Below are 22,707 nucleotides of genomic sequence, written 5' to 3'. Positions count from 1 at the left end.
CCCTCTATTTCTTCCTATCAAAGTCTATCTGTATATCTATTTGTCTTACACGTACACAGAAACTTTTAGATCCACAGACCAAGAGGCTTTAACATGGACAGTGGGAGGAGGTATCCATTGATAAAGAGGATACAAATAATATTGGATTTTGCAGTGATATTACAAAACTAATAGTGTGGATCAAAAATCACTTGATTTTGTTTCAAAATTAAAGATAAAAGAAACTCATATCAAGTTTAATCAGTAACTATGATTCAATAATTTAAAGCCTGTATTCAAATATCAACAAAAGTTCAAGATGATAATTTCAAAATTAATATGTAATAGGCCTAAATGTCTGGTTTCTCCATTACTATAGGGTTTTTTGAGGAGGCAGTGGAAGGTAGAGGAAGAAGGGTTAAATTAGTATAGACCATAAAATACAAGAAGTTGCTTCTTACCTGCTCAGATAATTTTTTTCCATTGATGTGAGCCTGCATAACAGCATCATTAACAAGTAAGTGGAAGTTCAGAAGTACATGCTCAATGTCATATGTCCCATGTATAGTATCAGAAAGTTCTTCCAGTGATCGGATATATCCCCGCCAATGAGGGTCAATTTCTGCCACATTAGCCAAGCAGCCTCTCACAACATTAAGGCAGTAGCCCATACATGGCTTACTTAAAGTCAGAGCCTGGCAATGGGGACAATATTGCATCTTCAAGAGGGCTTTGCTGCACTCTTTTGAAAATTGCAGATGATCAGTGGTATTGATGACTTCAATGCCTAAATTAAGAGCCTGCAGGAAAGTCCGGCTGGGTAACAATGATCTCCCCATCTGTCCCATTACAATTTTGGGAATGTTTCCAAAGGGGTTAATATCCCGCCTTGCCATTCGAATGCATTCTGAGTATTCCAGTGAAATATCAGTCACACCAGGGTTAATGAGATGATTGTAGACCAGAGGAAACAGAGTATCAAAGAATCTGTTAACAAATTCATCTGGACTGATGTCGGTGCCAAACACAAAGAGCCCTACATCTGTGAAGAGCTCCTGAACAGAGGCAGCAGCCTCTAAAGCCATGTTCCTATAAGTGTTGCAGAATAAGGTGCTTGTGTAATTCTCTGCCTGCTTGATGAGAGTTTCAAAGGTCTCTGTAACAAAAAGGGAAAGTAGAGATAAGACATCTGAATATTCATTCAATTGATCAATTAACCAATTAATCAAATATTTATTAAATGCCTACTAGGCTCTTACGTGCTCAGCATCACGCAGGGAACTGAATATGAAAGTGAGACAGTACCTACCTTCAAGAAGTTTACATTCTACTGGAACACTGAAGTTTAAAAGACTGAATTGTGATCTTTGGGAAAGAGAATAAAGGAATTTCACACACAATAAATCTACCTAAAGCTAATTAAAGCATCATTAACTTGCTCTAATGATCATGAGGTATCAACTTGGATTTCAGTGATTATAATTTTTTTTAATTGGATACATACAAATGCAGAGAGATGTATGTTCTATGGGCTGCATACAGCCAACAGTCTTAAAAAAAACTGCAGTTGTCCTACCAACTTCTGACAACTGTCAAAATAAGCTGGAAATGGGCATTATATGTAGTGTATCTCACTCCTCTCATTAATTCAGCGGTTATTTCATAACCCAATTAATTAAAGATGAAATGTCACCAATCATTTAGTTTCCCATCATGGAATCCATTATTTATAGAAGATGACTAAAGGTGTCATTAAATCTTTCACATAAATGTCATTTTATAATTTAAATTCCTGAGCTTTTTCATAATGAAAATCAGCATAATTCTCTACATAAAACTAGTATGTAAGAATATATAGTAATATTATTATTATTACATTTTAGACTTAACATGATAATCACCCCATGCATATATTAAAAGAAGTTATTTTTGTTTTGCCAAATTTCTTTTAATTTTCAAGGTACTGCATTTACTTCACTATCTCCCCATCTTTATTTCCTTTTGTCACTGTTAGAACCATATTTTTCTATCTGGAGCAAAAACATTTATGAGGCAGGGAAGCAGTGGCATAGAAGACAATCTGGCCATGTATACAGTTTAGCCCTTTTCAGATGGGGTTGAAATGGGAGAAGAGATCCCTGTGAGAGACAGGCTATTATTATAAGACTCCGGAGGTGGTTACCCAGGGACAGTTCTGTCACAACAGGGCTGACGGAGGTAAGGTGACGGCAAGATAAGATGCGAGGAATATGAAAGGTATAGGGATGAAAAAGAAGTCTTGCTTCCCTGAATGCTAATAACCTGGGGCCCCTTGATAGTTATGGCTGTACCAATGCACTTCCTCTACTAATCATATCCAAAAGAAGAAGAAACGAGGCCTTTAAAAGGTTCCTTTTCCTATAGCTCAAGTCTTACGTCATAAGAGGATATGAAGTAATACAAGTAACTCTTTTTGCTAAAAGTATACAGTATTACCATTTAACTATTAACTGAAAGTTGTAAAGAATATAAGGTCCTATTTTTCTAAGCTCTAACTGTAATGTAATATTGCCTTCTATTATGACTTTTAAAAAACTTTTTTTTTTTCCTGAAGAGAGATCCATAGGTTTCATCAGACTACCAAAAGTTTCCATGACACACTAAAAAGGTTAAAAATTCCTGCTTCAGGCAGATTTGAGGATTCTAGGCCTTCTAAATTTCCTGCAGAGTTAATGCCATGAACTTCCAATGTGGCATAGTAATCACTACCTTAAAGTAAAAGATAGGCATTATCTGTAAAAACATTGTTTGAGAAGATTAGAATTATTTTAAAGATTATTTTTCATAATTAGCCACTCAGTCTCAGTCACAGTGGTTCAACAGGGGCAGGCCTCATGTGAACATTTGAATAAAGAAAAGATGTATCCTGAAAACTGTTTGGAAGGCTAAAACTATCAGATTCATAATATGTGTGTGTGTGTGTGTGTGTGTGTCTATATGTGTGTCTGTGTGTGTTTTCAAGGATTCTGACTTCTAGAGTTAATCACTATTAGGAACTTGATATCAGTTTGCTAACGTAGGTGGTGCAAACTGTTTTTTTCTCACCAGCTCTATAAAATGTCTAGCAAAAAATATTTTAGTCATTCAAATATGGGCCACTTTCTCAAATATGGCGCATACCCTTCAAATTAAAAATCTTGGAAAGAAAAATAAGCTTACATACTTCAGTACTTCAAAGGAGTTACAATCTCACCAATCTGGGCAATCCCTCCAATGGTGCAAAAACCTCATTAATATCTCATCCTGTACCATACTTATCTGCATCCTAAAGAAATCTTCTACAGCAGAGCCACTCAATGTACTAGGCCTTCCTCTAGTTTTCATTTGTTTGTCATTGTTATTTGTTTTTTGGTTTTGGTTTTTTTTTTTTACAGGGAAGTCTTATTTTGTTTTTGTATGTCTTAAACGAAGCAGATGTTTAATAAGTGGATAGACAAGAGAAGGCTCAAAGTTTTGTTTTTTTTTTTTTTGTTTAACACAAAAGTGAATCTACATTGACCAATGAACTGTTGTATCTTCTGTGTAGGATCTTCAATTCCCCTCCAAAGCACATTTTGTTTTCTACATTACTTCTTTACCAGTGGATTCTATGACCTATCCAGCATTATTTCCTCTTTCTATACAACCAACCCACCTCTATTTCTGGTTATATTTTTCTTGGTGATATATGTTATAATACTTCTTATGCGTGGTAATATAATGCTGCCTCCTTTCTCCCACTCTTTATTTCTCTATTGCCTTTTGGACGACACACAGGCAATGGTGAGGTACCCAAAGGACAATGATAGATATACCCAGAAGAACAGTGTCATAAAACTATAGTATAGAAAACACTGGTGCATTTTGTGAATATTTTTTTCTAAATGTAAGTAAACTTCGTACACACACATACAGCACAGTATCAGGTTAAAGGGAACCTAAGAAAGTGGGGGAAATTTGGGATGGAAAGCAAACATTGGGTTTTTTGCTACCTGCCTCCTGACAGAGAGGTATTTAAAACTAAAGACATGACTGTCTTTGGACATAGTAGATTTGTTTTGGTTGATCATGAATCTTTGTTAGAGTTTTGTTTTTCTTTTTTTCCCTGTGGTTAGGGGAGATGAAATGGGGAGAAAATGATACGTTTTTATACCAAAAAAGTGATTAAAGATGAGCAAACAAATCTTCCTTGAGAAATCTTTTTGTTATTGAGCAGACCAAGAGGGTGCTAACCGGTCATGACAAAGTTTGGAATAAATGAGAATTCAGGAAAAAGTGTAACCTGTCTTCAGAATAATACAGTAATTTCTAAGATATTAAATTAATCCAAATCAATCCAAAATCACAAGTTATAGGGTGGAGCTGATGTTTGGCTTTGTAATAACTATTCAAAAGGGCAAATGTGAAATCAGAATTTGAATCCTGGCTCAACCTTTTACTGACTGAGTGACCTTGAGCGAGACATGTGATCTCTGCAACTTGAAGTCTTCAGCTATAAAATTAAGACATTGACTAAATGACCTCTGAAGTCCTTTCCCACTTTAAATCAATGAGTCCATGACTTTACATGACTCTTCTTTGCAGTCTAAGAACATATATAGATTTTGAAACATGAATAGCTAGTGTGCTACTCTATTTTCTATTGAGCCAGTGGCCACATGTGTAAGGTCAAAATGGCTAGCGTAACATAGTGGGGAAAGTCAAAAGCTCTGTGATTGGGCCCAAAGATCTGGATTTAAATCATAGTGTTACTTTGTACTACTTGTGCAACCTTATGCACATCTCTGTTTCTGTCTTTCATGATATGTGAGAGTTGTTGGAAAGGACACTAGAAATTATCTGCTCTAAATTTTTGACCCATGCAAGTGTAATGGGGACACCAAAAATCAGATATCCGAGTTCTGTTTGAAACATTTCTCTTAATGGGAAACTCCCTAACTCAAAGGACCCACTACATTTTTCAACGAGCTATGATTTTTAGTCTCCAATAATTGTTAACTTAAATTATTCTTTCTTCTAAAGTATTAGCCCATATTTATTCTATTTAATATAATTGTTTTTTTCCCATAAACTTTTACAGAGTTTCCCTAGGTCATTTCCTTAATGTAAGAGTGTAGGACAAGGACCCATATGGACAAAAATATTTAAAGCAGTTCTTTCTGTGGTAGCAAAGAATTGGAAACTGAAGGTATGCCCATCAATTGGGGAAGAGCTGAACAAGTTATGGTATATGAATGTGATGAAACACTATTGTATTGTAAGAAATGATGAAGGGGATGATTTCAGAAAAACCTAGGACTGATATGAAGTGAAGTATGCAGAACCAGGTGAACAATTTACACCAAAAATACTATAAAGCAATATTATAAAGATAATCAACTGTGTAACTAATACCATTCTTGTGGAGGAGATGGAGATAAATGGATTAAATAACACAATCCAATTGACCTAGAACTGGTTGGATGGAAGAATTTTAAAAGTATTCAAGTTTAATGCCAACGTGGCAGAAGGTCTCTAGTGGAGCACCTTGGTGATCTGTGCTCATCCCTATGCTGTTTATTCAGATGACATAATAACAAAAATCTGCTGATAACATCAAGTTAGGAAGGATAACTAACTGGATGACAGTCAGGATCTGAAAGAACCCTGATTGCCTAGATTCTATTTCAGCCTATAAAACATTGGGTTTTATCTAATACAATGAAATTCAATAAAGATAAATATGAAGTCTTGCACTGGGGTATGAAAAGAATCAACTTAACAACATATGATGGGAAAGACATGGATAGATACTAGTTATTCTTTAACAATATTTTGAGATTTTGTTAGATTGCAAGGAAGCTTAATAAGAATCGGTGTGTGATGTGTCATCTTTATAAATTCAATCTATCTCCCCTAGTCCCTAAAAATTTAGAATGAGTTACAAATGTAAATGTAAAAATTTAAATAAATCTGAGAGTGTTCTGAGGAGGGGAACTGGAAAAGCAAAGGATTTCAGTTTATGTCATAGGAGGATGGGTTGGAGGAAATGGGAGAGTGAAAACAAAGAGTTAAAGATGACTCCTTGCTTTAGAGCCTAGGTCACTGGAAGAATGATGGAGCACGAGAGAATGTACTTTATACTTCTAGAAATTAAAAAGAATAGCTACGGATACAGAAAAGACATACTACCATTTCAACTTTCCTTTTATGGTATCTTAAGACAAAAGGGACAGTCAATAAGCATTTATTAAGTGCCTACTAAGTGCCAGGTATTGTGCTAAGTGCTAGGAATACAAAGAAACGTGAAAGACAGCCCATGCTCTTGATACTGACAGTCTAACTGGCCAATTTAAATATTTCTTTAAATATTTTATACATAAAGTAAAACTCCATAGTCCCTATCACCACCACTGCTGCACATTTACCATTACTCCTACTCACCCCCTCTTCCCAATTCACCTGTTTAGGGGCATCTTATTTTCCCTCTAAACACTCCAACATACCCTGAAATCAAGGCCTTAAATAAAACCTAGAGAAAGTAAAGCCAGATGATGCCAACTTGCACTGTGAAATTGAACAAACTGCAAAATCAATTGAAGCTTCTTCTAGCTCTTTTAAAGCAAGAGAAGTTCCATCCTCATGGGGATCTTGCCATCACTTTAGAGATAAAAGAGATTTCAATAGGTAATTTATTGAAATAATGATGTTATAGTAACCTCTTTACCATGACATGAACAGGAATTTTATGACTTTTCATTTTTTATTGTTGCTTTCTGAAACATGAAAATTATAAGATACAAAATGCCTGTTACAATTTAAGGACACACTATATTAAAGCTAAGTGCTACGACTGAACGTGCATAAAAGAATAAATCACAAAGACCATAGATAATCAATAAATTGCACAATGTATTTCTCAACTGAAGAGAAGTTTTCCAGGTTGAATTAACATTGCTGTGTCCTGCAAATCCACAGGGCATTCAACAAAGAATGTCAGCAAATGATTTATTACTCCCTTGTCCTTTTGTAGACAGTTTATACCAAAAACTCTATTTGCCCCTCTGCATAGAGAAGCTTTGTTCTTTTAAGAATCAGTTACCTACTCTGTTTTCTCCCAGAATTTTTTTTAGAATTAGATTTAAATGTTTAAATGAAAAAGTGTAATAATATTTACTACTATTGCTCTGAACCAAGGAATGATTCCTCAATTGTTTTAATAAAAACGCAATGAGAAATCCTTGTGACCAGTTGCAAGTCATGATTTCACTGAGCCTCTCTGAAGCTGTTAGGATTCAAATTATCAGAGTTTTCATTACAAGTTTCTGCCACGTGAGCAACATTGGCCACCCTATGGAATACGTAAATGCTTTCTTAATCGCATCCTAGCTTGTTCTAGTCTCCCTGCCAAAGCAGGATGACACTTGCTGACAAAGTATGAGGAAACTTTTCTCTCCATCCTTTTAAAGACTATACTGTGCAATTTATAATCTTACTCTTCAGCAATGAGTCATCTGTACAAAATAAATGGTGTAGGGGCAATCAATCTATAACCGAACTCTTTAACATAGTGATCATTAATACAGCAATGACAGCCCCTGACACTCTGCCAGGACACCATTAAGTGGAAAAATCATCTTTCATGTTTGGCATGGTGAGGATGGTTTGGTCCCCCACATATGCACTCAGGATACCTTTTTGATTCACCCATTTAGTGCTAGTAACTTTTTTGTCACACAGCATCTGAAAACCAGCAAGTTCTTTTATTTAACCATTGTGCCAAGAATCAGCCCTGCCCCCCAAATGTCTACAAATCAGATAATAAGCACTAAAAACAGCCAGCTCTGCTAGTTCCTTCATGATTTAGCATAAGATAACTCTATTTGAAGAAGAATCTTCCTATGTTCCCAAGATAAACAATTTCATAGTTTATTAAAGAAGAATGAACAACTTAGTGATTCTAAAGAACTGTTAGTTCTATCTTTACCTAACTAATTCAATCCAACCACTATTTGTCATAGATATACTATGTGCTGAGTTTTAATTCTTCTAGGCGTTATGGAAGACACAAAGTTAGGAGATGATTTCTGCCTTCATGACGTTTAAGTTGAGTTTTTAAAAAAATATTAAGTTGATGAAACTCTTTATACCCATTACCTCATTTTTCACAACAACCCTGTACAGATATATTATCCTATTTTTTATAGATTAGGAAACAAAAGCTCAGAGTAATTAAATTATTAACTCATGGCTACATCACTGATAAGTGGCATAGATGACTTTACTCCAAATCCACTGTTTCTTTCACCATGCTCATGTTTTAATTTTATTAAATATTTTGCAAATATATCCCCTTCCTAATATCTTCCAATGTTCAGTTTCAATTGGTACCATTTTTGCCGCCAAACACATTATCTTAACATATAAAAACCTATATTTTATCAGTAAAAGGAATGACAGATTTGAAGTCAGAAGACAGCAGTTTCACAATTCCACTACTCGAAACCTTCATAACTTTGGACAAGTCACTTGATCTCTGTGGGCCTTTTGTTTTTCATTTTCAAAAAGGGGCAACTGGACTAAATGACATTTAAGAACATGATTTATTATTCTGTTGTCTTTTCCTGGACAGTTTATGCTTAAAATCCTATTTGCTCCTCTGCATAGAAAAGTTGTTTTATGGAGAAGCTATAAATCTATATCCCTATTTTCGTTACATATTATCACAATTTCTCCTTCAATTAAATTTAATAAATGTGTAATAAATGTTTACTATGTACATTGATCACTCTGCTAAGTGCAAAGGAGGAAACAAAAATAGAGGAGACATTTCCCATCCTCATGGAATTTGTGATTTAGTAAGGGATAAATGGCACATATGCAAATAACGATGACACAAAATATAAGTACAAGGTATTATGCTACTTCTGAAGAAGAAAAGTTCACTTCTAACTGATAGAATTAAGGAAAGCTTCATAGAAGAGATGATGTTGACATCTGTGCAAAGCGCTGAAAGATGAATAGAATAAAAGACAGAAAAGCAAGTGAAGGTCATTTCATTTGTAGACAATGGTGTGAATGACAGTATGAGGGTCAGAAAACAAATATATGCCAAGTGATTGGAAAACATAACGGTATGGTAGGGCCCAGAGCAAGTTCAAAGAGTGTATGACCTAGAGATTGTCTCTGAAAGGTACATGGCCTTTAGCAAAGCTGGTAGTGAGCCTCTCCAGCTCAGCTTTACTTCTTTGGAGACAATCCATCACCAAGCCTATAACCATAGCCTCTCCACCTTAATAGGACCTCTCTGAGCTTATACGTTGTTGGCATAGCCTTCAAAAATTCACCATCATCTTCACATCATGAATAAGACTTCAATGAGGGCAAATAGGAAAACATTACATAAATGTGAATTATTAGAAGTATAAGGCATTCCTGAAATTCTTGCCTCCACTGGTTCTTTTTACAAAATTTCTCCCATTTCCTACAGCAAGCGATTAACAAATACTCCCTCTTTCTCTTCCTCAGTTCATCCTATTCTATTAATGATTTTGCACAAACTATTTCTATTAGTTATACTACAAAAATTACCAATGACCTAAAATTTTCTTTTCCAAATATTTGTACTCTTATTATTTGTAGTTATTTTATTTTCCTCTGTCATCATATTCAGGTTTTCTCCTGGCAGCATATCCCTCTAGTCTGTTGACCGTTCTTATTGTTGCTAAAATCATTTTTAATCGTCATTTTCTGGGGGAGGTTTTTTGGTTTGTTTTTGTTTTATTTAGAACTAGTGATTTATAGAATGAGTCTCATAATATCTCCCTGGTCTCATGATTCCTGGCATGTTTGGCTGCCAAATGGTATTATAATATGAAGGCTAATTTGCTTGTCTCTATTGCCTCTTTAATGATGAATAAATATTCCAGTTGGACACAGATTAAAAATTCTTTAACTCATATTTCATGCTCAGTTGCATTTCAGCAATTCAACACTTCTGGAAACCAATAGCTGACTTAAATAAGAGACACAAATATCATGGTCCCATCCCACTCTGGTTCTCTCCAGGCCTCTACAACATCCCAGGAAACAGCATAGAAGACAGGGAAAAAATAAGCCATGTAGGATGTGGGGTGAAAAGGGGTGGGCCCAGGGGCAGTGCACTAGGTTCAAAATACCTTAGGTAATCTCTTTTAGGCATAGACCAGAGCTGGATAGCAGAAAGACTTCTAGGTGTTCATAAGTATATTTGTTCAATGATGGTGCTTTTATGCCCAAACTAAGAAGAACCTTATGGAATGATTCCAAGTGGATCAGAACCTCCAAGATTGGTCTCCCGAGTATGGCTCATCTTGTGTTTCAGAAATGTGAAACAAAATTAAATGGTACCTGGAGCTATCATCTTAGGAAAGTTAGATAGAGGCATTGTAATAGGGATTGGCTGTGAGCCTGAGCTGACACAAAAAAAAGAATTAAAACCCTAATGAATAGGGAAATTAGGAGGTCCTAAAAACCACTTAACCTATCTCATAATCTTTCCCAGGGCTAGGTCTGGTTAGAATGTCTCATGGTGTTATATCATGCTGCCTGTTGCCAGGCATCATCTTCTCTAGGGATGTGGAATTGGGAGGAAAAACTCAGCTAGGCTAATTCAGATTGACAATTCTCAAGTTGGATATGATACAGAGATTAATTATTATTTATTCCTCCAACACATACACAAAGACACATAACATATATGTGTGTATATGTATACATGTATGCATATGTATATTATATAGACCATATCTACATTGCCCTTCTCAGCCAAAACCAACTGCTTCATAACTCTTATGCCATGTGTTCTTACAAACAGGCTCTATTTGCCAGCACTTATTGGCCAGTCTGATCTCAAATACACCAATTTCATTCACACATTCTAGTCAAGTCAAATCAATAAGCATTTATTAAGCTTCTACCATGTGCCAGGTGCTATGACTACTTCTGGGGATACAAAGAAAGGCAAAGAAAATCTCCATGATTTCAAGGAGCTCAGAGTGTAATGGAAGTCCCCCAGAAGGATCAATCAGTATTCCTTCCATTTACTTGTTTCCTCACAGCTACAGAGCTGTAGAAGAAATTTCATGGAATGGCACTAACCATTGTGCTACTACCTATGCTCTCTTTTGCTTCTGAGGTTCCCCTTCCCTACTGTACTGATGCTTTGAAATTTTTGGCAGTCCAATGTATTCTCTATTTGCTCTACAACACCACAGACAAGAGACTAGGAAAAGGAGTATATTCCTGATAGAAGGGCTGCAGGTCTGCTGGACCATAATAACAAATCTTATATCTCAGTGTCTTGGAGAGTCACAAAACAGTGAACAGAGTATGAAATGAATTGTAAAGATTCACTCTGAAGTTACAGACAGTTTAACAAATATTCTGTTTCTAACCTGACAAGAGAGGAACTCTCAGAAGTTGGGCAATAATTTAGACCATTACATTCTTTCCAAATAGCAGAAGGAAAAATCACAATACCTTCAGCGAAAAATCTGATTACAGAAATGGGCTATAAAGCACAAAATCAATCACAACAAGAAAATACAGTTTTATTCCAAGAACTATTCCAGCTTTCATAGATGTTATCAGGAAATGTTTTGACGCTGACATAGTCACAAGGAGAATGAACAGTCTGTAACAATTATTTGTGAAAACTACCAAACCTAACATCTAGCTACTGGATCTAGGAACCAAGAACTAACACTGTTGAAACTCTAACAGGAATAGGTTTAGAAAAGCGTAGGAATGTGATTTTCTTGTCTAATGTGTTCTCTTTGGTAAATACAGGATGCTTCTGAAAACACTGTAGAGAACCAGATTTAGGAATAATCCAGCTTTTCTTTATGAATGTGTATTTATCTCCAAAAAAGGGAGAAAAAAGACTTATTGCCCTTTGCTTGAAGGATTTTTATAATGAGTATAGAATCTTATTATTATAATTTAACAGTCCAAGAATAAGGAGCTTGGGGATGTCGGCATGTCAGGCTGGAAGAAAATTTGAAAGGTCATCTAGTCTATCCCCCTTTATTCAGTTAGAAAAAGAGTATCTCTAAGACAGATGAGACTGTTTCCTATTTTGAAAAACCCACAGAGGAGTTCCTATAATACCTCTCAGTAAATAATTCCAAAGTTTAATAATGCTTAGAAAACAAATCCTGTATGTATCTTATCTCTACATAGTTATTTGTATGTTGTCGCCTCTGTTATATTGTGAAGTCTGTGAAGGCAGGAATTGGGTTGGGTTTTTTTTTTTTTGGTTGTTGCTTTTTTATTGTATGCCCAAGGCTTAGGACAGTACGTAGTACATAGTAGACACTTAATAAGTGTTGTTTTTTTTAATTGATGACCATATCTAATTTTTAGCCATATGTACAGAAGTTTAAATCCAATTTCTTCTTCTTCTGTACTGATTATAGTATATGAGAGATATTTATATATTTTCCAGTCATTCAAACCTGGGCCATATTATGTAAACATCCAAGGATGTGGCCTTTTGACTGAGTCTAAGTTTTACAAAACAAATAATTTTATTAAGGAGATTTGTTCTGTGAAGTTTGGATTCAGTCAATGGGCCACACTTGAGGACCTAGAGGGCTATATGTGGCCTCAAGGCCACAGGTTCCCCACCCCCAGTTTAGAGAAAAAGGTACTGAGTTCAGTTTTGGACATGTCAAATTTAAGATGTCTTATGGATAACCAGTCTGAGATGTCTAAAAGGCAGATGGAGATGTGAGACTAAATGTCAGTAAAGAAAGAGGTTAGGGCAGGGTAGGTGGATTTGAGAAGCATCAAAATAGAGTTGATAACTAAATCCATGGGAGCTGATGAGATCACAAAGTAAAGTAATATAGAGGAAGAACAGAAGAGGGCTCAGAAACAGAATCCTGAGGGACACTTAGAGTTAGTGCATATGAGCTGAGTAAAGATCCAGCAAAGGAGACTGAGAAGGGGTCTGATAGGTAGGAAGAGAAGCAGGAGAACATAGTGTCCCAAAAATCTAGAAAGAAAAAGAGTGTCAAAGGGAAAGCAGATTTCAGTAAAAGCTAGAAGATGGAAGTAGTGGGAAAGGAAATGGAGCTTATTACCTTATAATACAAGCACTCCCGAGTTCACAGTAGAAAGCTTAGGTAGGGCTTGGCTAGGGTTTTGGGGTGGGAAAGTTGAAGGAAATGGGAGTAAGGAATTGGTTGTTGATGGAAAAGAGTTTGGATGATGACCTTTAGGGGTTTAAAATTACTGGGATGTGCTGAGTGTGACCAGAAGTATGTTCATCACTGAGTGGAAGACATCATTTCTCTTCCCAAAGGAGGCTGGAGATCATGCAGAGAACTGTGCTACAGGAAACAGAAGTCCTGCACTCCATCAACTTTCCTCTTCCTCTTTCGCCCAGGGAACAGAAGTAGCAGGAGACAAGATCCAAGGTTTGTTGCTCCTCTTTTCACTGGAAGCTTTCCATATTGGCAGGAGGGGTCAGGGGCAACAGGATATAGAAGTTGTATTGTGCTGGCACATATGAAAGTCAAGTTCAGCAGTTTAACAAAATGAAAACCAAGTATGTCTGACAGTACATGAAATACTACACATCCACATTCCTCCATTTCTACAATTAAGAATGGAACCTTTTCTGGGCAGGATGGTGTAGTCTTAACTCTATTGAAAATTCCTTATTAGATTGCAAGCTCCAGAAGGACAAGGACTGCATCTTATCTGCTTTTTTTAATGTCTCCTTCAGTTCCTAACTATTCTGAAGAAATTATCCCAAAAAATCAAAATTATTTGTGATTCTTCTTTCTCTCTCTTTGTCCCTCTCTTCAGGCTTGCCTTCATAATAACTAAGAGTAAACTTTCTAATACATGTTGCATGGCACAGTGTGGGGGAACTGGCTCTTGTCTTAAGAAAAGTTTAATCTTTTTTATTAATCTTTACTATTTGGGGTTCAGGGCTACTTCTCCTGATTAGGAGGTTATTTGATTGGCTGAAGCCTGCTCATAGGATCCGGCAATATCAAGTGAAGACCTGAGACATTCATGAGATAAGAAGCCCAAAGAGAGCAAAATTTCCCAAAGTAACAACTTTATTTGTGGAATGACCCTAACTTGCTCCACACTTGTAGTTATATTTGTGGTATGTGAATCCCTCCCCTCAATTAGCCCATTGTCAACTCTAAATCTTGCACACTTAGCTTTTGTGTTTACAAACTCTAAAACTAAATCAATTTTACTAAGTCTGTTCCTTAGAGTATGCATGAGATTATGATGCAGTTTAACTAAGACTGTTTAACTTTTATCATCTAAGAGGATATACAAGGTTTCTATATGATCAAAAAGTATTTCTGTGTTTCTCTGAAGTAACTGAAAACAGCACTTGCCTTAATAACCCCCTAATTGGGGTTCATACTAGTTTTCTGAGTTCTGAACCTGTGCTTAAGCATAATAAAATCTAGGTTTTAATCTCTGAAATGTCTGTGTTGTGATAGTGTTATTCTGCAGTAATTACCTATTCACAAAGAACTCTGTAGGAACATTTGTTTTTCCCTAACACTCTAGGATCAGACGACCTGAATTCAAATCCTGCCTCTGATTTTACTACCTGGATGACCTTGGTGAAATCACTTAACCTTCCATGACCTCAATTTCCTTTTCCATAAAATAAAAGTGTTGGGATAGATGCTCTAAGGCTATGATCAGATATCTGATCACTATTACCAGTCCTTTATTCAAAAATTGTTAGTGGCTGCCTATTATTTTCTAGGGAAAAAATTAAACTTCTTAGCTAGGCACTGAATCTGTCCCCAACCAACTTGTGTAGGTTTGTTGCAAACCATTCACCTTCATGAATTCTAACAAAATTGAATGAGTCTCTCTTCTAACATCCAGGCATCATGTGTGTGTATGTCTGTACGTACGTGTGTGTGTGTGTGTGTACACATGCATATATATGCATATACATATATCATACATAATACACACATATGCACATACATATCTATGTGTGTGTGTATATATATATATATACATATATATATATATACACACACATACATGGGTATATAGGCAAGACAGAGATAGAGCTTTATACTATCTCCTATGTCTATGATTGTATCTTGAAGCATTTTAACTTTTCTAAATTTTTCCCTTCCTCCAAGGTTAAACTCTAGTGTCATGTTCTTATAATTTGATTAGTTATTTACGAATCACTGGCTGATTTACAAATCAATCCTTCCTCCCCTCAACGTCCTCTGTTCCTTCAAGAAAATACTCAAATCCTACTTTCTGCCAAGAAGCCTTTCCTGACTGCTCTTTTCCTTCTACATTACCTTCCATTTGAATTGTACAGTTATCCCTACCACATAATGGGGGTTAGGGAATGCACCCCAGGAAAATCTGTATAAAATTCTTTGGCCCTCCTTTCATACCAGAAAAGAAATCTGATTTTTTTTCTTTTATGGGGTATTTATTACAATAATTTCATTATTTTAAAGTTCGGGTTGATATCATCCAATATTATATACATATTTTATACATTTCTGAGTTTCTAAATTTTTTCTGTGTTGTCTGCTGGCATTTGTGTGTCATCTGTGACTTCCACAAAATTCCCACCAAATCCCCATTTAGTGTCTTATGTCAACCCGAGATATATCAAAACTGTAATGGGGAAAGTCAAGATGTGGAAGAGATAACTGTATACATTGTGTATGTATATTGTTGCTTATACATTATCTACCTCATTAGAATGTCAGGTCCTTAAGGGCAGGGACCATATTATTTGTCTTTCTTCACATCTCCACCATGTAGCACAGTGACTGGTACATTATCATTAATGCTTGTTGACTTAACTAGACCCTATCACAGTATTACAAGTTCCTCGAAGATAAAGATTGTGTGAATCATTTTAGCTTTGAATGCACAGAGCAGATACTTGAGAAATAGCCACTAGGTTGCCTACTCTGACTTGATTTCCCAATCTAAGTTATCTAGACCTGGTTCTACTCTAATTTTCTTATAAATACTAATGAGGGTAGGGAAAAAACATGAAGTATCTTCTATTACTGTTAGTTTTTTCCAGTATTATCTATTAACAGTTTTCTTCTTCATCTCATGCAGCTAAATCATATTTACTCTAAGTATTCTAATAAAAGTGGAGATCATATAAGTAAACTCATAGACAGAAAGTAGAATAATCTGACAAAAAAAGCATGCGCCCATGAGATGCAAATTCTAGGAGGGAAAAGAGTGATCTCAAAGTCCATCCTATGATACTACTCAACAGAACAGCAGTGGAATGGATAGTCACAAGTATCGTGGTTGATTACTTTTCAAGTTCTGGATACATGGTGATAGCTAGCTCTTTGGCCATCAGGAGTGATATCAGCTTGCTTTATTCAAGTGAATGTAATATTGCCTCACAAACTGAGTACAGTGGCCCCTGCCACTGTACTAGAAGTTCTTGACCTAGGTTTGGTGAACTTTTGAAAATAGATTTTGATAATTTTATTTAAATATAATATGTTTCATAATAAGCACATTTTATTTTATGCATTTGAAAGCATTATTCTGAGAAGGCTTCATCAGAATGCCACAGAGGTCTATGAAACAGAAAAGCTTAAGAAACACAGCCCAAGATACCCATGATAGGGAACAAAACTACCCTGCTCTATTTCCTACCTATTCAAACTTTTGAGAAGCAGTGAGGCATAATAGGTAGAGAGCCAGTCTTGAAACTAGGCAGACTTTTCTTAGAGTCCAGCCTCTGACATGCTGTCTCTGTGACCATGGTCACTCACTCAAAATGTCCCTCACGATTCTCTAAGACTATTATTTATTGACAAGTCACTCTCTGCACCTGCATACCAAGTGTTTTTTTTATCATAAAACAGTATATAAATATACATTGATATCTATGTGCTATAAGCTATGTGCAAATAAATGACTCTACTAAGGATTGAGAGGGAGGAAGAGGGGGAGGAAGAAATGGAAGAGTAATAAAAAGAGAAGAGGAGTACAATGTGGAGGAAGAAAAGGAGAAGAAGAGGAGAAGAGGAGGAAAGGGAGAGGAGGAGGAAGTGGAAGAAGAATAAAAGGAGGAGGTAGAAGAAGAAGAGTAGGAGGAGGAAAAGAGGAGGAGGAAGAAGAAGACAATGACGATGACAACACGTCCCCCTACCCCCAGTGATCTAAAAATTCTGACCACATGGGGGGGAGTGATGAAATTTACCTGCCTGAATGAATGTGTCACCCTTGGCTTGTCTGGAGAATAACTACATTGAGTACCCACCTCAGTAAGAGCACAGAGCCACTAAAATATCCAAGTTTAAGTACTACAAAGATAGTTACTCAGTCACATCAAACATCTGCTTTAATGAATGCCTGTTTGGTTTGGAGTTATGGTGAATGAGGAGAACTATTAGTCAGGTGCATCTGTCTGGTAGATGAATGGATTTTATTCTTTTGTTCTGAAGTTAAAAAACAGTGATGATGGAAGGGAAAGCAATTGTATCATTCATGTGAAGGACTCTTTCAGTTACCATGGGAATGATGGCTTCTATTTCTATCTGGCATGATGAGGAAATGACAGTGTTATCTCAACTATGATTTCTAAAACTCGTTTGGTTGCAGGGTCACTCTCATCACTCTCATATTTTAAATTGCATCTGATATTTATATCTTTCTTACAATACTATTCTTTTAAGAAATTCCAAGAAAAGTATTTGGTCATACTTAAGAGGACAGCCTACCCCTCTGCCAAATTACACAGTGAGTGCTCATGAGACTACCCTAGATAAAGGTAGTCTGTGGGGCTGCAGCCACTCAAATTTGTACCTCTTGAGAGCCTACAATGTATTTCTTTTCTTTAGTAAGCCAGAAGACACAATTTGTTCAAAGCAAAACTACTTAATGAAACATCATAGCAAAAAATAGAAATAAAATATTTCCCCCGATAAATTTAGGGCGCAAAGAAAACACTACATCAGTGGGAAAAGTGAACACATGTAAGGAACATGGACAGAGGAGTACAGATATAAGAACATGCATGGCCAAGACAAATGTGTGATGACATAAAAGTGGGAATATGAATAGTCAGGGTACTTCAGTATACACATAGGAAATTCAGGTAGCTGGTATACACATATGGAGGGTTAACCCATGTCTCTAACACCACAGGGATACTGCTAATTCCTGGTGGCGTCAATTTATTGTTTCTAACAAGCTTGTTCTCCTTTGACGTCATATGGCTTATAGTTTCTGCTGGATAGTCAGTTTCTGCCTGTCACAGCTCCCTGATGTTACTTTTTTATTTTTTACTTTATGGGTAATTATTCCACATTTTTTAAAATTTTAGATAAATATGAAAACTTAAATGCATAATAAGAAAAGAAAAGGATACATTATAAACTTAAATACAAAAGAAAAAAGAAAAAAATGTCGTGTGCACAGCAGAATATAGGACAGGATTCAGAATATATAGCAATAATTTATTTAAAGAAAACCTATATGAGGGGCAGCTAGGTGGTACAGTGAGTAGAGCACCAGCCCTGGAGTCAGAAGGACCTGAGTTCAAATCCACCCTCAGACACTTGACACATGTACTAGCTGTGTGACCTTGGTCAAATCACTTAACCCCAACTGCCTTGCCAAAAAAAAAAAAAAAAGAAAACCTATATGTTGAAAACTGTCCCTCTTTTCTTTGTTTTCTTGTAGGTTTTCTTTTGTACTCTGATGTACACTTTTTACTTTGTTCTTTTTCCCCCTACCTCTCCCTTACCTATCACCCCAAGGCTATAATTGAGCAGGATATAGTTATATATAGCATCGATATAAACATATGCATATACATATATATACATACATATATAAACATATATTTTCCCAAAGAGATGCTACTTCTAATCTTGTTTTTGTTTGTGCATCTCTTTTTCTCTCTCACTCCTAACTTTACTTCTACCTGCTACCTTGCCCTCTCATTACTTAACCTACCCTCACTCCAGCAATCTCTCCCTTATCCTTCAATTCCCCTAAATCTAAACATGGTTTTATACACCCCTTTGACCTATTCTTTCCTCCTCGCCTCTAAAACTCCCTCCCTTACCTTTCCATTTCCCTAAATCTAAAGACCCTTCTATATCCCCCTTTCAACCTGTTCCCTCACCCTCCCCTCTAAAGATCCCTCCCCTTTATCCTCTCCCCTTCTCCATCTCCTTAGAGTTTTATTTCTTTCTAAATTTAGAAGACTTTTATATTCTTCTAGGTGTATTACGTATTTTCCCCTCTTACACCCATTTCCAACAAAAGTAGGTTTCCAGAACTAACAGACCCCCTCCCCCATCTAATTCCTCTGTATTAGTTCTTCCTCTTGCACCTCATTTGTATACAGAATTACTCCTTTAGCTGTTCTTGAACAGTTTTACTTTGTGAAGTCATATCATACTCAGGTCTTCCCCAATCTTTCTTATAAGATATCTAATTACTAGTAACAATCTTAGACAGTTTCCATACATAAAAGGTAAACATTCTCTCTTTATTTAGTTCCTTGTAATTGGTCATTGGTACGTACCTTTATTTCTCTTGGCTCTTGTATGTCAAATCTTCTATTGAGTTCAGGATTTGTTTGTTTTTTAACAAAGTCCTGAAAGTCTGACAGTTGATTAAATGTCCATTTCTTTTTCATTCAATCAGAATTATGCTTAGCTTTTCTGGGTATCATATTTTCGGGCCAGAGGCCCAGTTCTTTCGCTCTTTGACATATAGCGTTCCAAGATCCGCAGTCTTTTAGTGTTGCCGACACTAGGTCTTATGTGAGTCTAATTGTGGTACCATCACATGTACATTGTGTTTGTTGTTGTTTGTAATATGTTGTCCTTGATCTGGGGGTTTCAGAATTTAACTATAATATTTCTGTGAGTTGTCCTTGTAGGATCTCTTTCAAGTGGTGATCGGTGGAGTTTTTCCATTTCTACCTTCCCCTCTTGTTCTAATGCTTCAGGACATTTTTATTTCATTATTTCTTGTATTATTATATCAAGATTCTTTTTACGATCAGAACTTTCAGGTAGTCCAATTATTCTTATGTTTTCTCTTCTTGATCTGTTCTCTAGAACCATTGTTTTTCTTTCTTTCTTTCTTTTTTGAGGGGGGAAGGCAGGGCAATTGGGGCTAAGTGACTTGTCCAAGGTCACACAGCTAGTAAATGTGTCAAGTGTCTGAGACCAGATATGAACTCAGGTCCTCCTGACCCTAGGGCTGGTGCTCTACTCACTGCACCACCTAGCTACCCCGTTGTTTTTGTTATGAGGTGTTTCACATTGTCTTCTATTTTTTCATTCTCTATATATGTATATATACATATATATTAATTTCTTCATCTCTTATACATCACTGGCTTCCCCTTGCCCAATTCTGATTTTCAAGGAGTCATTTTTTCCCTTAAGTTTCTGGATCTCATTTTCTAATTGGTTGACTTTCTTGTCATAATATTCTTGTTTTTCTTGTGTTATTCTCATTTTTCTTTTTAATCGTTCCTCCATCTCTCTCATTTGATTTTTAAAGTCTTTTTTAAATTGTCCAAGGAATTATTTTTGGGCAGGTGACCATTTGACATTACTCTCTGGAGTAGAAGAGGGTTTGTTGCTTCACTATCCTCCTTTGAAGATGAACCCCAGTCTTCTCCATTCTCATAGTAGCTCTTTATGGTTGGATTCTTTCTCCTTTGCCTGTGCATTGTTTTTTTGTAGTTTTTAGTTTTAATTTAGTTTAATTTAGTTTTTATAATCACCCGTAGTATTGGGGTATGGGGGATGGTGCCTCTGGCCTCTGATCCTCTTCAGTTCTCCCCTCCAACCTTGAACACAAACCAAGACCTCCAACCTCCTGTAAATGTCCACAGTCAGCAACAACCTCACCCCACTGCTTCTGCACTCACCCGGTGTGTGCTGGTTCCTTCTTGGCCTGCACACTTGCCACAGCACAGCTAGGTCTGGTGTTCCTTGTCAGCAGAGGTTCCCTCAGTCTTCCTCAGCTCAGATGCCCAATTCAGGTCACTGTCCTAGGGGTAAAAGTTCCTGTGGCTAAGGCCAAGGCAGGCTCTCAAACCAGCTAACCCCAAGGCTTACCACTTGTTAAAGAAGAACCTAGCCAGGAGGTGTTTGCTCTTCACAGGGAGGAAATCTTGTCCTGGAATTTTTCTTCAGGTCTTCTCTGATTGTTCCAAGAAAACCTCTGTTCTGCTCGTACTCTTATTTGTTTTCACAGCTCTAAGTTCATCTAGAGGCACTATTTTATTTTTTGTGGAGGGAAAATCTGAAGAGTTTGAAATTTTCTGACCTACTCTGCCATCTTCCCAGAATTCTCTCTTCCTGTTATTGAATTGTGGTTGCTGGACAATGTTGCTCCACTGTTTACAGCCAGATAAAGCCTTGGTTAAGCTAAAGTTCATCCCTTTACTCCTGCTCTAACTTTAGGTGGAGACTTCAGCTGATGTGTGATATGGTGGCCCTTCTCACAGGCAGAGGAGTAGGTCACCCATTGTTCTTTTAGATTTAAGATCAGATGCCTCTTTTTAAAAGCTTTTTTTTTAAAAAGAACAAACTAAAAAAATCTTCAGTGTTTTTTTCTTTGATAAATCAGAGATTGAGGAGGAGTAGAAATTGTCTGCATTTTCCTTCAAGCCATAGCTTAAAGTGTTTGTGCTCCTAGAAGAGATTCCTTGTTACAACTGCCAAGCCCTTTGGAAGACAGAACTACTTCTGCTAACCAATTGTTTCAGCGTGAAGGCTAATGCTCATTTCTAGTGATCAAAAGCAAGATCTCTGTCAAAGGCCTCACTCCAAGTTAGTCTTAGACATGTCTTGTGGCTTCCTCCTCAATTTCTGATTAATAAACTGCATCCAGTCAGAAACTGTTTAGAAGCTATACTTCCAACATGCTGTCAAGGGTTGTGAGGGTTAAAACATTTCTTAGTTTACTAAAGTAAAAACTCTTTTGAGTTTGAGAAAGGGGAGGGAGAAAAGGCTCAGAAGCAAATCCAAACCTAGTGGGAAAGGTCATATTCTTCCCACTGCCTAGTCGCAGTAGTAGAAGCATTGCTCCCTTTAATATCTATATGTGGTCAACATAGATTACAGAATCATCACCTTTCAAAGTATGACAGTACCCTGTAGTCCAACTAGTCCAGTCAGTCAGTTAAGAAACATTTACAAAGCTCTTACTATGTGTCAGGAAGCATTGTGCTAAGCGCCAGAGATACAAAGAAAGGGAAAAAAACATAGTCCCTTCCCTCAAGGAGCTCACATTCTAACAGAAAAGCTAATAATGCAAATAACTACAAGATTTATGTAGTGTAATTGGGAAGTAACTTCAGAAGGAAGGTACGAGGAAATGAGAAGTGGTAAACCAGTTACGGCCTCATACAGAAGGTGGGATATCGTTTTGAAGGAAGCCAGGAGGTAGAAATGAGGAGGGAGAGTATTCCAGGCAGCAGGAGGAGCAAAGAACAGAGTCAGCAGATGGCTGACACAACAAGGAACAGTAAGAAGGCCAATGTTGCTAGATAGCAAGGTATATCATCATCACCATCATTATCATCATCATCATCATCATCATCATCATCATCATCATCATCATCATTTAACATTTAGATAGTACCTACTATGTGCCAGTCACTTTGTGCTAAGTGCTTTATAAATATTATCTCAG

General features: G+C 36.6%; 1 protein-coding gene across 1 annotated transcript in view; it reads right to left on the bottom strand.

The window, feature by feature from the left end:
* The window catches only part of GPC5 (glypican 5), a 1,045,029-nt gene that overhangs the window by 622,854 nt on the left and 399,468 nt on the right, over positions 1–22,707 (bottom strand). The window contains exon 3 of the mRNA XM_036755769.1: positions 441–1,135. Coding sequence (XP_036611664.1) covers positions 441–1,135 — 695 coding nt within the window. The remainder of the gene's footprint in view (positions 1–440; positions 1,136–22,707) is intronic.

The sequence above is a fragment of the Trichosurus vulpecula genome, chromosome 4, assembly GCF_011100635.1.
Source record: "Trichosurus vulpecula isolate mTriVul1 chromosome 4, mTriVul1.pri, whole genome shotgun sequence".
NCBI lineage: Eukaryota > Metazoa > Chordata > Mammalia > Diprotodontia > Phalangeridae > Trichosurus > Trichosurus vulpecula.
Note: the sequence above shows the minus strand (reverse complement) of the source record. Positions and strands in the feature narration are given on the sequence as shown.